The sequence below is a fragment of the Petromyzon marinus genome, chromosome 27 (assembly GCF_048934315.1).
Source record: "Petromyzon marinus isolate PM22_M1 ecotype Great Lakes invasive population chromosome 27, UKy_Petmar_22M1.pri1.0, whole genome shotgun sequence".
Lineage (NCBI taxonomy): Eukaryota > Metazoa > Chordata > Hyperoartia > Petromyzontiformes > Petromyzontidae > Petromyzon > Petromyzon marinus.
This window is the reverse complement of record NC_133693.1, coordinates 6,566,972-6,582,617: the sequence shown is the minus strand read 5'-3', so window position 1 is coordinate 6,582,617 and position 15,646 is coordinate 6,566,972. Positions and strand designations below refer to the sequence as shown.

Below are 15,646 nucleotides of genomic sequence, written 5' to 3'. Positions count from 1 at the left end.
TGCACATTTGAAATTGGGCACCCATGAACGAGCAATCACATCTCACAGACATCATGTTATAAACACCTCGAATGTTCCCTACACGCCATGCGGAGTGTCTGCCTCTTTCCTCTCACTTCAATCTACTCACCTCCACGCACTCTCTCCTCGCTCTCAGCTCACTCTACTTCCCTCCACGCACTCTCTCCTCGCTCTCAGCACACTCTACTCCCCTCCACGCACTCTCCTCGCTCTCAGCTCACTCTACTCCCCACCACGCACTCTCTCCTCGCTCTCAGCTCACTCTACTCCCCACCACGCACTCTCTCCTCGCTCTCAGCTCACTCTACTCCCCACCACGCACTCTCTCCTCGCTCTCAGCTCACTCTACTCCCCACCACGCACTCTCTCCTCGCTCTCAGCTCACTCTACTCCCCACCACGCACTCTCTCCTCGCTCTCAGCTTACTCTACTCCCCTCCACGCACTCTCTCCTCGCTCTCAGCTCACTCTACTCCCCTTCACGCACCCTCTCCTCGCTCTCAGCTCACTCTACTCCCCTCCACGCACTCTCTCCTCGCTCTCAGCTCACTCTACTCCCCACCACGCACTCTCTCCTCGCTCTCAGCTCACTCTACTCCCCACCACGCACTCTCTCCTCGCTCTCAGCTCACTCTGCTCCCCTCCCAGATCCTCATCCACGTGAAGGCCTCATCCAGCAGTGGAATAACAAAGGAACTAACAAAATATTGTGGGAACCCGAACATTGTTTATTGTCCTTACCCTTGCTGTAAGTTACGCCTTAGAAATAACAGAGGTGCTTAAATAACACAGTTAAACACAGCACTAATAACTAACAGTACACTACCATTAAACAGCAACGACTTTATTTTTTATGATTAATACGTGGAAAAATCACAGTGAACCAAGATAATCATTATACAGCTTGCGTGACGCACAGCAAAGACCATAAACATTCTCGTACAATAAATAATAACTTGAACAACTTTATCAACTGTCGGATGAAGGCATTCCCTACCCCCAATACCGCATAAGTAATGGATTGGGGGGGGGATTGGCGGAGGGTTGCTTGACCATACTTCACCACGATGATGATCAGTACCGGTTGGCGAAGGAAGGGCACATGACACTGGCTCTGGGCGACACACTCGCCGCCGACGTCAGCCGTGGGCTGGGAACTCAAACTGAAATTGCACTCGGGTTCATGTAACAGCGCGCCAACTCCTGCACCACCGCTACCCCTGCCCTGTGTGGTATATCACTATTGGGTTTTTTTAGGGGGAGCGGTAGTGTCGTGCTTAACGCTGCGCTACGAACCCGGCGACCCTACTTCAATTCCCGCTCACAAGCCGACACCAGTGACGATTATCTGCACCGTACCTGGGCCTCCCCTAGGTCGACTCGGCATTAGATGGCTACCTGGTGGGATGTGAAAACATCGCCACGAGGGAGACAAAGGCGACCGGGCGTGGTTCTGGCCTCACCACCCCCCTCGTGTGCCGTGTCGGCATTCAGAGGCGCTTGCTAACAGCAACTTGCCCCAAAAGTCTGTTCAGGCTATAAGGGGGATCTTTGTCTTTGCATATATCACTCTCATAAAAAAATACAAATGGAAACACGCGAAACTTTACGATGTAAGTGCGCACACTGTGTGCTTGTAAATTTGAAAATAATAATAAACCATTCAAGGAAATGTGTTATGTACGTACAGCACGCTTAAACGTGTAACAGTTTGTCCCCCATTGGACAAACGGGTCGCTCAGAATCTCCCCGTGAGGCACAATGGTGGCTGCACTCCACTGACGAGTGTCAAAGCATAGCAAAATATTTACCCGAGACAAATTACATCACAGGAGTGAAAAAAAAAACTAATATTTGGGGGTAGGGGAGAGATTCAGAGTGCCGGTGGCTACACAGAAGCCACGTGATTTATGGGAACCTTGAACTGATTTTGAAAATAATCATTATTCATTTGTTTCTGTCCGGTGTGCACTTTTCTGGCAGAAGCGTTTTCTAATCAGCTGCGGAAAGTGCTTGCTTTGTAAAAGTGTTAGTCACGTTATTCCTGCGAAGGAGAGCACATTGAATCTAAAAGCTTCAACTGAATAACACTCCAGATGGAGTCAATATGTCGAACAAAGCTAATTGCACGCTTGCAATTACACCAATCAACACATGGATCTTCACGATGGTTGTCTTCCAGGTCTCCATAGTATTTTCTTTTGGAACCAATAGAGTTCTGGTTAGCCCATCACTCCTTTCGGGGTCGATAAAATGAGTGCCACAACTTTTGGGAAGTCATGGGGTTGACTGGCACCTTACTCTAAAATGTGGAATCTCTAGAAAATGGTAAGAAACAGCTTTGATTTAAGAAAGTAAAATATGAAGTCAAAAAGTTAAGTGTGTATCCCCGTTCATGCAAGCAAGGGGGAATCTGTCATCTCCTGTTGCGTAACGAACCCGCTCACCCTAGGTCGACTCAGCCTCAAATGACTGCCCGAAGCGATGTGTAAACATCGCCATTGGTGCTACTCGCTAACAGCACTTGCTGGGGGGTCGTCTTATTCACGTGTGCCTCTGTGTTTGCCCGTGTGTCCGATTCGTATGTGTGTCCGTCTTCGTGTTTGTCCATGTGTCTGTATTCGACTTGGTGGTTTCCCGTAAAACTTCATCACTTTCCTGACAGTTGCTTTAGGAGTCTTGAGCAACCGCACTGCAACCTAGGTTTCTCAAGAGCACCTTAGCTTGGGAGGCAAAGGCGGCCGGGCGCGGTTGCTGGCCAAGCCATCGGTCGATTCGCCCGCCCGCCCGCTCAACGACCCACTCCGTCACACGATCTCCGCCGCGCTCTTCCCTCGCGATCGCTCGCGCCCCAGCATCAGGAACTCCCTGCAGTTCCGCACGACCCCGCGGTCGTGGCTCCGGTGGCCCCCGTGGCGTTGGCCCCCGCGCGCCGCCAGCGTGGCCTCGCGCTGCGTCTTGTTGCGGGCGACGTGCGAGAGCTGCACGCAGAGGAGGAGCGACACGAAGACGGCGGACAGCGCCGCGTACACGGCGCACGCGTACACCAGCGCGTCCCTGCGGAACACGCGCGCGTTAAAGCGGGGGTACACGAACATATGTACACCCGCAGAGCACGTACAACAGCGCAGCGCATGAACGCGGGCATGCTAACATGTGTGCACGGCGCAAGCGTGCACCAGCACGGCCCTGCGGAACACACAACGAAGGTGACGACGATGATGACGGCGATGATGATGATGATGATGGAGATGATGGTGATGACGACGACGATGACGACGACGACGACGATGATGATGATGGAGATGATGGTGATGACGACGACGACGACGACGATAATAATGACAAAGTTTGCACACTCACTCGGAGCGCTCGTAGGCACGCGGGCAGTAGACGAGCGCCAGCGCGAGCGGGGAGCCGGGGCAGACGAGCGGCAGCGCCAGCGCGAGCCCCACGCACACCGTGGCTACGAACAGCGCCAGCAGCGCCACGAAGCACACGTGGTTCCCCTCGCCCACGCAGCTGTCGATCCTGCGCTTGGGAAAGACGGTCGTCACAAGGTCTGATCAATGGCGACTTAGCCGGCCAGCAGGTGGCGGCGATGGCAGTGGCGGTAGCCGGCGACGCTGCTTGCACGTGGCTACCGCTGATCCGGCGGCGCTCTGGAGGCAGCAGCGAAGGTTGGTGGATCGCGGCACAAAAGTCGCGCAACTCCCCTTTACGTGGGCCGCCGAGGAGGTGCCCTACCCTGGTTGGCCACAAGGCGGTACACCAAAAGTACTGACTAATCTCCATCTGTTTCCATCTGTACGGAGGGGGGGAGGGAAGTACAGTGGTGGTTCCCGCACGCACTTGGGTTCTTTTTTCTCCCGAGCGCTCCAGTTTCTATCCCACGCGTAAGATCACGCGCAGTTGGCCGAACATCCCAATGTCGGGCTACGGAGCTCGGGCAAATTGATGGCGCCGGTTCCGGCTGCCGCCCCGCTTCGTTCGTAGGCCACGTCGAAGGTGGAAGGGGGCCTCACGTGGCCACGAGACGCATGAAATTCAGTCATGGGCTCTATCTGGCCCATGGGCATGGGTTTGTTCCCTGTGCCGCTATTGCTATGAATGCTATAACTAAGCTCTGTTATGTGCGAGGCTGTTTAATTTACACGCGTCTGTGAAATGATATTTTGACGGCGGTTTTGTTTATTTATTTAACCCTATTGCTTACCCTGTTTGCAGTAAGCTCTGGTGTGGGTTTTAAGTAAATTATTCATCGTTTTTTTTTTACTCTTGTTGAGTTGGCCCAATCCCTCCCTGCACTGTCCGGCAACTTCCACCACTGCCGTCTTTCTTGGGCTGTGACCATCCCGGTAACAGATCCGCTTGGCTCAACGGGGGCCTCACCAGCTGACGCACCCAAGTCCGAGTTTGCGGCCCCCTGCTGGTGAGAGGCTGAGAGGGTGAGAGGCTCTCACCAGACGCAGTGGTGGTCGAACCTCCGCACGCAGCGATCGCACACGCGGCAATGCCCGGCCCGCGCAGGGCGCCTCGCGCCACACACCTCACAGGCACGACGCTCGCTACCGGGAGAACCAGCCGCCCCTTCCTGGACGCCACCAGATTCACACACACACACGCATGTACACACAGCAACGTACACACACGCATGTACACACAGCAACGTACACAAACGCACGTAGACAAACGTGCACATGCACGCACATACACACACGAGCACACGCACGCATACACGTACACACGAAGACAAAGATCCCCCGTATAGCCTTAACAGACTGTTGGGGCAAGTGCTGTTAGCAAGCACCTATGAAGGCCGGCACGGCACACGAGGGGGTGGGTGGCCAGCCCAACGCCCGGCCGCCTTTGTCTCCGTAGTGGCGATGTTTATACAACGTATCAGGTGCTCATTTGAGGCTGAGTCGACCTAGAGGAGACCCAGGACCGGTTCAGATAATCGTCACTGGCATTGGCCGTGAGCGTAAATCGAACCTGGGTCGCCGGGTATACGTACGCACGAACACATCGCCTCGGTTAGAAACCAACCTCATTTGAAAGAGAAAATCATTTCAAAAAATGTATGAACTATCGTGAGCACGCACCTCGGCGTCGCTGGGATCCAGGTATCCCGGGTCGCGCCGTGAGCAGTGCAGCAGCAGCAGCACGGCCACGAAGAGGGCCGTCACGCACAGCCACTGTCCGTCGCCGATTCCTCCTCCTCCTCCTCCTCCGCTCGTCACCGCCATCTCCGTCGCGTCTCGGAACCACCGCCGCCGCCGCCGCCACCACAGCTCCCAGGAGAACACGGCGTAGAGGAAGAGCAGCGAGGCGAGGCCCAGTCGCAGGAAGAAGGGGGAGCGGCGGCGGCGGCGGTGCGTGGCGAGGAAGTAGGCGAGCAGCAGAGCGGGCGCCGCGACCGCCGCGGCGAGGGTGGCGGCCGGGCGGAGCGCCGCGACGCGCAGGGCGGCCGGGAGCAGCAGCACCGGCAGGATGGAGGCAGCGTCCGCCGGAGTCAGCAGGCGGCGAGCGCCGCCGTTCGCTCTGGCGGTGCCGGTGGCGTTGCCGCAGCGGCCGGCCGCCGAGCACCACCGCGGCACGCGGATCCGGTCGGTGATGTCGTCGCACAGCGAATGCAGCGAGGCGAGGCTGACGCCCTGGCCCTTGAGGCAGCTGTGGTGCGTAGGCGAGAGGGACGCGCGCCAAGTTCGGGTCGCTGGATTCATCGCGCGGTGCACTAACCGCTCCACTCGCGCTTACCATTTAGGTACACATGGGGTATCCACACGCACAGGTGCATACGCCCATCGCTGTGTTCACATACACAAGCGTACGCGCATATGCAATCTACATACTATAACGATAACTGTAACATCCATTTGCCATACCTTTGTAAATGTGTTTTGCATTTTTATTGTATCGGGTTTTCCACGTGCTTTGATGTTTTAAAGTTATTTAACCGGAGTCATAATCGATTACTGTTGGGTCCAATCGTGTGAATGATAGTGCTTAAGCGATAGTACATCATACCTGTCAACCTATACAGTTTATTCTTGAATAGGAAAATTTAGTTTTCAGGTCCATCCTGCGTCCAGCCGTTTCAATACGGGCATTAAAACATAATTTTTGTCTATTTGTTTGTGTTTTACTCTTGTGATGGGACTTTGTAGGATGGACATTTGAGATTTATAAGGGCACGGGGTGACCAATAAGGGACCAATAAGGTGTGACTCGGTCTGTAATAAGGTAGGGCACTGATAAGGGGTTGACAGGTTTTGTACATTGACGCGTTTATTCACGTGACAGCTTTGTCTATTCGACTGCGTCGGGTGGTGGAGGGGCCGTTACGACACAACACACTGGCACGTGGTGTACTCGCGCAACGATCTGATCCAAAAAAATAAAAATAACAACCAACGATGAATGGTAACGATAAGTGCGAAAGGCTGAATGGTAAAATCGTTGAACGGGAGTTTATCCAGCAAAGGCATTGGCGTAAATCGTTTAACCATTGCGACTTTACAAGCCCAAACGTTAGACAATGCCCGTGTACCAAGTTGCACAACATTCAAATTAAAATCACTACGCAAATGGTGACATATAACCGTCATGCCGTCACTTTACTCTGGAAAACATTGAGCAACAGTCGGACTTAGTGGAGCGCAGTTATTTATTGACAACTTTTACCGTTTGTTTAGTTCATGAAATACGTAACATTATCAATGATAATCGCGTTATGGCGATATTTTGCAAGAAAATATGATACTGTTGTATTGGGTTCCACGGAGGCAGACACTTCTAACTTGGAGGCAATACGTTTATTACACACCCCAACAGGGTAACTACATAACTATATACACTCTTGGTGGGGTAAAGACATAGGGTGGTGACCACCACGGGCAACTACTTAACCACTTAACGGGCTAACTATATAATCCAGGTCAGCTAACGCGCTGCCTGGTCAACGATGTCGTGCCCTAAGAGCGGAGACCGTAGCACGACGGGTTGATCCCAGAGAACAGCCCCGCTCGGCTCACAGGACCCCCTTCTTATTCCCCGAGCGTGGCCTTGCTCCGCCCTCGGCCACGCCCCCTTCGGCATCTTCCCCGAAGGTTCTGGGACCTCACATCACGTGTCCCCTCGGTCCCCTTCTGGCCCCCGTCCTTATCCTCTCCTGGTCACGTGTCCTCTCGGGTTCACCTAGCCCAGGGGTGGGAAACGTCCGACCCGCAGGCCTTAGAAGGCCCGCAATATCATTTGATCAAGGCAACCGCAGGCGGGACTCGAAATTCAATAAATCTAGGAGCAAACCTGCAAAAGCAGTAGCGTGTAGCAACATCATCAATACCAGCTAACATCGTCACACGCCTCGCCAAAGAGAAGTGGTTCCAGCCATCGCATTAGGGGCGAGTTAATTAAATGTTTGACCCAATATAACAGGCAAATTTTTTTAGTTGATAATTTTTTTTATGGCCTGCGAATGATGTTATAAATATCCAAATGGCCTTTGGCAGAAAAAGATTCCCCACCCCTGACCTAGCCTGTCCCGTATGCATTACGTACTCTGGAGACAGATTTAGGCTCTAAGACGCACAGTTACATTCTTCTCTCAGTAGCTAGTGCCAACACTACAGTGTTGGCACTAGCTCACTACACTATTGTCGTGGACCTTTCATCGTCTGATATATCGTGCCAAAAGCAGTTCTGACACACACAACAAAGACAAAGATCCCCCATATAACCTTTTACAGACTGTTACGGCAAGTGCTATTTGCGAGCACCTATGAAGGCCGGCACGGTACACGATGTTTACAAACCGCACCAGGAACTGATTTTAGGCTGAGTCGACAGGTGTATTCACACACACACACACACACCTCGCACACACACAGGTGTATTCATACACAAAAGGTGTATTCACACACACCTCACTCACAAATGTCTTCACACGGACACACGCCCCACATACACACAGGTGTATTCACACAAGGTGAATTCACACACAGATGTATTCACACACACACACACCTCACTCACAGGTGTCTTCACACAGACACACACCTCACACACACACACACAGGTGTATTCACACATACACACTCACACCTTACTCACAGGTGTCTTCACACGGACACACACCTCACACACAGGTGTATTCACAGGTGAATTCACACACAGGTGTATTCACACATACACACACCTCACTCACAGGTGTCTTCACACAGACACACCTCACACACACACAGGTGTATTCACACTCACACACACCTCACTCACAGATGTCTTCACACAGACACGCACCTCACACACACACACAGGTGTATTCATACACACTCACACCTCACTCACATATATCTTCACACAGACACACACCTCACACACACACACAGGTGTATTCATACACACTCACACCTCACTCACAGATGTCTTCACACAGACACACACCTCACACACACACACACACAGGTGTATTCACACACACACACACCTCACTTACAGATGTCTTCACACACACACACACCTCACACACACACAGGTGTATTCACAGGTGAATTCACACACAGGTGTATTCACACATACACACACACACACCTCACTCACAGGTGTCTTCACACAGACACACACCTCACACACACACACAGGTGTATTCACACTCACACACACCTCACTCACAGATGTCTTCACACAGACACACACCTCACACACACACAGGTGTATTCATACACACTCACACCTCACTCACAGATGTCTTCACACAGACACACACCTCACACACACACACACACAGGTGTATTCATACACACTCACACCTCACTCACAGATGTCTTCACACAGACACACACCTCACACACACACACACAGGTGTATTCACACACACACACACCTCACTTACAGATGTCTTCACACACACACCTCACACACACATGTATTCACAGGTGAATTCACACATACACACACACACCTCACTCACAGGTGTCTTCACACAGACACACACCTCACACACACACACACAGGTGTATTCACACATACACACACACACCTCACTCACAGGTGTCTTCACACAGACACACACCTCGCACACACAGGTGTATTCACACACAGGTGTATTCACACGCACACACACGCGTGTGTTCACCTGTCGCAGGTGGAGTCCAGCTCCTCGCAGTCACAGCAGCACGACAGCAAGTGAGTCGTCTGTCCTCGCCTGTTCACGAACTCGCAGCAACACAGCTCCTCCCTGCCCAGGGCAGGTGCCCGCCGGCCTCTCTTGCCCGAGACCGCGGGGGGTCTCCCGGGACCCCGGTCTCCCTTCTTCATCCCCTCCATGGCCCAGGGGCCGCCAACCTGCGACACGCACCGGCAGTGCCGGATTATCATTAGTAGCAAAAGTAGCTACTGCATATGTTGTAGTAGCTACTACATATGTTGTAGCTACGGGCCCCGCACTTTCAAGGGCCCCACGCTAAATGCTTTCAAGCTATCAATTCCGGTTCAGTGATTCTGCACTTGCTCTATTACTATAGTACGATACCGCCTTCAACTTTTACGAACGACTGGGTGTTTAAGTTTGGCGATTTGTCGTATCATCTGGCTGTATAGAAAATGGAAAAAAATACAATTACTTTACTATACAAATTACATGTTGTTTTAGATTTGTTTTTTTTTATATTCAGGGCCCCTTTATAACATATGCCACAGGCCCCGCACGAGCTTAATGCGGCCACTGCGCACCGGTTCGCCACCGGCACGTGGCGAGTCAAGGCTCTGATACATCCGTGGTCGACTCGAGCCCTCGTACGGTGGGGAAAGGGGCCATCCATTGAGTACGTAAGCATGGAGGGCGGCGGGTTAACCCAAATGCGTACGCTTGCGTATGGGGGGGGGGGTCTACTGACAGTGTACATACGCGTAGGAAAGGGGGGGGGGGGGGTGAAGCCTCGATAATATAATTTGTCCACATGAGTTAGATATTCCGGCGGCGGTGGACTATCTGTTTGCTTAAACACGTTAATATTATTAACTCGGGGTTGTTCGGGGGGTGCCTGTGGCGACCCTCACAACCATTGACGGCCTTCGGGCCAGGAAAGTCACGGAAAAAATTGCACAAGAACGACGCATTCACGCAAGCACCCGATGCTCCGTTTTGAAGTTTTAAAATAAAACATCTTTGAATTGTATTATGTTTTGAATTAGAAAATGTTATGTCTTCATTAAAAGCTTATATAATTTTACATCTGGAATACGTAATTGCAAAGGACATTTCGTGTGAATTCTCTCTCGTCGTTAAGTAGATGGCCTTGCCGGGGGTTCGGTTCGATGCGGACTTTCACCTGGTTGGGATTGCGGGATCGAGATAAGGCGACATAGATCTGGCCGTGCGAGAAGACCGCCGTCTGCAGATCGATACCAAGGTGATCGAACGTCTGTCCCTGCGCCTCCGTCGTTCATGCAGGGGGCGCGTGTAGGTTTACAGCGCCCCCTGCATGAAAACGACGGAAAGTGATAGCGTTCATCGCAGATAAAGTTGTGCGCTTGGGAGCCGTCCATGAATGACGTCACGCGATTTTGGACGATTTTTGACCCCCCCCCACTCGTCACACGGCGTCACAGAAAGTCAGACCCCGCCCTTAAATATGACGTCACAAAGCTCTGCCCCCCCAAAAAAAACATGCTTCAAATCCCTTTAAACTATTGTCATTGTAGTGCGTATTTAATGTGGCGCTGCACTCTGATGTTGTAGGAGAAAACATTTATTAAAAAGTCTATTGAATTAAGTAGAACGTGTTGTCTATATTTATTTAAAGTTGCGCATTTTGATGTGACATCACATTTCTCACCCCCCCTCCCTTCCCCCCCTCGTCACACATCGTCACAAATATCTGACCCCCCCCCCCCCCCCGCAAACTCTAGGTGCGTGACGTCATTTATGGACGTGGATTAAATATCGGCCGTTCTATAGGATTTGGGGGTGGGGCTGTAAAAAAAAGTCCGCGCGGGGTCAAGTTTCGACAGATTGTTGCGTACCGACTAAACGGATGGCCCCAAACTCGGTCGAGCAGGTATATCTCTCGCCCTCCCGAGGCGATGATGGGTGCCCGTACCTGGTGGATGGGGGGCAGCGTGCCAAAAATTATAAATCACATCAGCGCTGGGGGAGACAAAGGCGGCCGGGCGTGGTGTTGTATCATCGGTGCTCGCAAACGTCACTCACGTGGTTATTTGTCTTCGTTGTGCGGGCGTGTTACGGACAATCGCAAACCGATGAAGGTCACAGCACGGCACACGAGGTTGCGGACAGCACCACCCCCGGGCCGCCTTTGTCTCCCTTAACGGCTGTGGACAGCTACACACACGCACACACACGCACACATACACACAAGTCACACACACACACAAGTCACACATACACACACGCACACATACACACAAGTCACACATACACAAGTCACACATACACACACGCACACATACACACAAGTCACACATACACACAAGTCACACATACACACAAGTCACACACACACGTCACACATACACACAAGTCACACATACACACACGCACACATACACACAAGTCACACATACACACAAGTCACACATACACACAAGTCACACACACACGTCACACATACACACACGCACACATACACACAAGTCACACACAAGTCACACATACACACAAGTCACACATACACACAAGTCACAAACACACGTCACACATACATACACACACGCACACATACACACACGCACACATACACACAAGTCACACAAACACACACACACATACACAAGTCACACACACACACAAGTCACACATACACACAAGTCACACACACAAAGATCGCCCGTGCAACCTTACAGACTAACAGTGAATGACTGTAGTGTGTGTGTGTGTTGACTACAGTACTGTAACTTACACCACATACACACACACCGGTACAACCTTACAGACCGACAGTGAATGACTGTAGTGTGTGTTGACTACAGTACTGTAACTTACACCACACACACACCGGTACAACCTTACAGACTGACAGTGAATGACTGTAGTGTGTGTGTGTGTTGACTACAGTACTGTAACTTACACCACACACACACACCGGTACAACCTTACAGACCGACAGTGAATGACTGTAGTGTGTGTGTGTGTTGACTACAGTACTGTAACTTACACCACACACACACACCGGTACAACCTTACAGACCGACAATGAATGACTGTAGTGTGTGTGTTGACTACAGTACTGTAACTTACACCACACACACACCGGTACAACCTTACAGACTGACAGTGAATGACTGTAGTGTGTGTGTGTGTTGACTACAGTACTGTAACTTACACCACACACACACACACACCGGTACAACCTTACAGACTGACAGTGAATGGCTGTAGTGTGTGTGTATGTGTTGACTACAGTACTGTAACTTACACCACACACACACACACCGGTACAACCTTACAGACTAACAGTGAATGACTGTAGTGTGTATGTGTGTTGACTACAGTACTGTAACTTACACCACACACACACACCGGTACAACCTTACAGACCGACAGTGAATGACTATAGTGTGTGTGTTGACTACAGTACTGTAACTTACACCACACACACACCGGTACAACCTTACAGACCGACAGTGAATGACTGTAGTGTGTGTGTGTTGACTACAGTACTGTAACTTACACCACACACACACCGGTACAACCTTACAGACTAACAGTGAATGACTGTAGTGTGTGTGTGTGTGTTGACTACAGTATTGTAACTTACACCACACACACGCACACCGGTACAACCTTACAGACCGACAGTGAATGACTGTCTGTGTATGTGTGTTGACTACAGTACTGTAACTTACACCACACACACACACCGGTACAATCTTACAGACTGACAGTGAATGATTGTAGTGTGTGTGTGTTGACTACAGTACTGTAACTTACACCACACACACACCGGTACAACCTTACAGACCGACAGTGAATGACTGTAGTGTGTGTGTGTGTTGACTACAGTACTGTAACTTACACCACACACCCGGACCGGACTTCCGCCTGGTGACAGTGACACAGTGTGACAATTTTTTTTTACGAACGACTTCTCGTTACATGCGGGGAGCCCAATTGCTTCAAGCCACACACACGTGTACACACACACACACGTGTACACACACACACACGTGTACACACACACACACGTGTACACACACACACACGTGTACACACACACACACGTGTACACACACACACACGTGTACACACACACACACGTGTACACACACGCAAACAAAGACTAAGATCCCCCGTATAGTCTGCACAGACTGTTGGGGCAAGTGCTGTCACATATGAAGGCCGTATATATATACACTCACGTATATACACACGTATCTATATACACACACGTATACACACACACATGTGTACACACAATATACCAGCTGTACGACTATGATACGAATGGACTAAGCACGTGCAGTACAGAGCGCCCTACACACACACATATGTAACATACTAGTAAACTTATACTAATATTCACACACACACACCGACATGTACATTGTCGCGTATACGTGATAGAGACACCGCTGTGCGAATGAGTACCTTTTGTGGCAGAAGCCAGGAGCTGAATCATTGATTGCCTGTTAATTAGTGATGGCGAGTCCACCCGCAGGAGGCAATTACGGACACTGGGCACAAGGTGGCGACACAGCGTTGCTAATTCTCGCAATGAACACTTGAAAATCTTTATTGTGAGAATTATATCGGATGACATTGTAACGGCGGTGTCAATTATCAAAACGTGTTACTGTTGTGTCGAAATCAATGCTGTTAATTATAATAATGTTTAAGGGGGCGGGGGGGAAAAAAATGCAAAAACGAGTGTGGCCCGTACGGGGATCGAACCCGCGACCTTGGCGTTATTAGCACCACGCTCTAACCAACTGAGCTAACCGGCCAACTGACAGTAAGGATCCGCAATGCATGTATGAACTGTGTATTTAACACGGGCATGTTGTATCTTTCGTGTGTTTCAAGAGACCGTTTTATAACCACAATGTATTTTCTCAGAAATGAACTTAAACCCTTCAAACGAATTCGCTAATTCATTCAAGGACTTCCCTTTATATATAAACAAATTCAGATGGTGAAGATAATTATTAGTACGAGTCGTGGTTGCGCTCCTTGATTAACGGAAGATTTCACGCTGCCTGCCAAATGCTTAAGACGGAATATCTCACGGCATCTAGCCACACACGTGGTGATTCGATGGCCGTTGTTAACTATGTAATTCACGTGGTTCAACTAACATTTCGTGAGTAGTCGTGGCCGAGCGGTTAAGGCGATGGACTAGAAATCCATTGGGGTCTCCCCGCGCAGGTTCGAATCCTGCCGACTACGGTAAACTTTTTATATTATTTTCGTTCATCTCAAAGTCTTTAATCGTTGTCTTCGCAACGCAAGCGCATATATACTTCGAAAAAATGATGAAAAATACGTTTCTTTTTTTCTTGCCATTGTCTTTATTTGCAAAACATTTACAAGCCTTTATCAACGAAGGCCCTTTAGATGTATATTATATATTCTTTGTTTCTTTCGGTAAAGTCACGTAGAAGGGAAACAATAAAATAATAAAAAAATATAAAACAATTAAATTCTCACGACGTTTCGACTGCGACACAAGCAATCATCATCAGGTGTGAAAACCACAGCAAGAAAGAACCAAGAATATAAATCCCTGCAGTCACGAAAGCTTTAAATCAAACTTTAACCGCTCTTTAGATGCTTTAGACTTCGTGAACTTGAAAAAGACCCTTCCAGTTCAGTACTTACTCTCTAAGTGTTGTTTGGCATGTCAAGTGTTTTTTAATACAATCACAATTAACACAAAACGTGGAGTGTTTAAGTCAATGTATATACTGTACCGTTATCTCCAGGACACGTCGCCTCCCAGCAGATTTGGACGTTTTGCGAATATTTGCGATCCACCAACCCTTGCCCCCAGTGCTGAATAGCAGCCGTGCACGACAATACCCAATGTGGTGGTGTGCACCTGGCTCTTCAATCCTGCTTTCAATATTTTACCAATTTCCTTTTTGCTTATTTGAAGTGGCAGACAATCAGAGTATGTAGAAAACCCGATATGAGCTCGAACTGATGATGGCTGATGTATCCGTCCAGTAAAGTTTGTTTCGTGATATAGATGACTCAAGACAAGATGCAAAAGGATAGGGCCCAAGCAGCCTGGATTTATGAAAAGCGATGGATGCATCAAATATCAGCTCAAATCAACACCTCAATACGCAGGTAAATTATCATAAATTACACATTTTTAAACCTGAATCTCTTCTCTGTTACATTTGTCTTGTCTACATCTCGTTGTCATCTTAGATTAAGTTGAAATAGGGGTACTCAATGTCTGCTTCAGGACCCACAATGTGTGACCACCACTGCCAGTCAAAAGTCTAATTGCTGCACATGTCCATATCACTGAATTAAAAAGCATATGCTACCTCCACCATACGCTATCCAAGATCTTTTTTTAAGCTACTGTTACGTGTATAACCTCTTTCGCACCGTACATAGCCAACCACGCACATTGCTTCGAAATAAATGTATT

The 15,646-nt window shown here is 49.8% G+C and overlaps 1 protein-coding gene and 2 non-coding genes across 7 annotated transcripts; 1 reads left to right on the top strand and 2 right to left on the bottom strand.

The window, feature by feature from the left end:
• Positions 1-727: 727 nt before the first annotated feature.
• LOC116946602 (palmitoyltransferase ZDHHC23-B-like) lies at positions 728-15,543 on the bottom strand. Of its 5 annotated transcripts, none has more exons than XM_032961663.2 (8): positions 13,630-15,543; positions 11,233-11,364; positions 11,046-11,122; positions 9,157-9,365; positions 5,126-5,693; positions 4,484-4,614; positions 3,384-3,551; positions 728-3,077 (listed from the first exon to the last, which is right to left on the bottom strand). In XM_032961663.2, the coding sequence occupies exons 4-8, from the start codon at positions 9,345-9,347 to the stop codon at positions 2,828-2,830; spliced, it is 1,308 nt and encodes a 435-aa protein (XP_032817554.1). In that variant the 5' UTR covers positions 9,348-9,365; positions 11,046-11,122; positions 11,233-11,364; positions 13,630-15,543; the 3' UTR covers positions 728-2,827. The 5 variants fall into 5 exon arrangements, with proteins under 5 accessions (XP_032817554.1, XP_075926169.1, XP_075926171.1 ...); XM_076070054.1 differs by lacking the exon at positions 13,630-15,543 and adding an exon at positions 13,058-13,623; XM_076070056.1 differs by lacking the exon at positions 13,630-15,543 and adding an exon at positions 12,630-13,051.
• On the bottom strand, positions 13,912-13,985 carry TRNAI-AAU (transfer RNA isoleucine (anticodon AAU)). Its single transcript has one exon. It is a non-coding gene; the product is annotated as a tRNA-Ile (tRNA).
• Positions 14,346-14,427, top strand: TRNAS-AGA (transfer RNA serine (anticodon AGA)). Its single transcript has one exon. It is a non-coding gene; the product is annotated as a tRNA-Ser (tRNA).
• Positions 15,544-15,646: the final 103 nt, after the last annotated feature.

Excerpts from the sequence above, each read along its gene's own strand:
- LOC116946602 (XM_032961663.2), bottom strand. The coding sequence starts at position 9,347 with ATGGAGGGGATGAAGAAGGGAGACCGGGGTCCCGGGAGACCCCCCGCG. Across the intron at positions 4,615-5,125 it reads TGGATCCCAGCGACGCCGAG|GAAGGGGCGGCTGGTTCTCC; the intron begins GTGCGTGCTCAC and ends GGTGGCGTCCAG. Across the intron at positions 3,078-3,383 it reads CGTGCCTACGAGCGCTCCGA|GGACGCGCTGGTGTACGCGT; the intron begins GTGAGTGTGCAA and ends CGTGTTCCGCAG.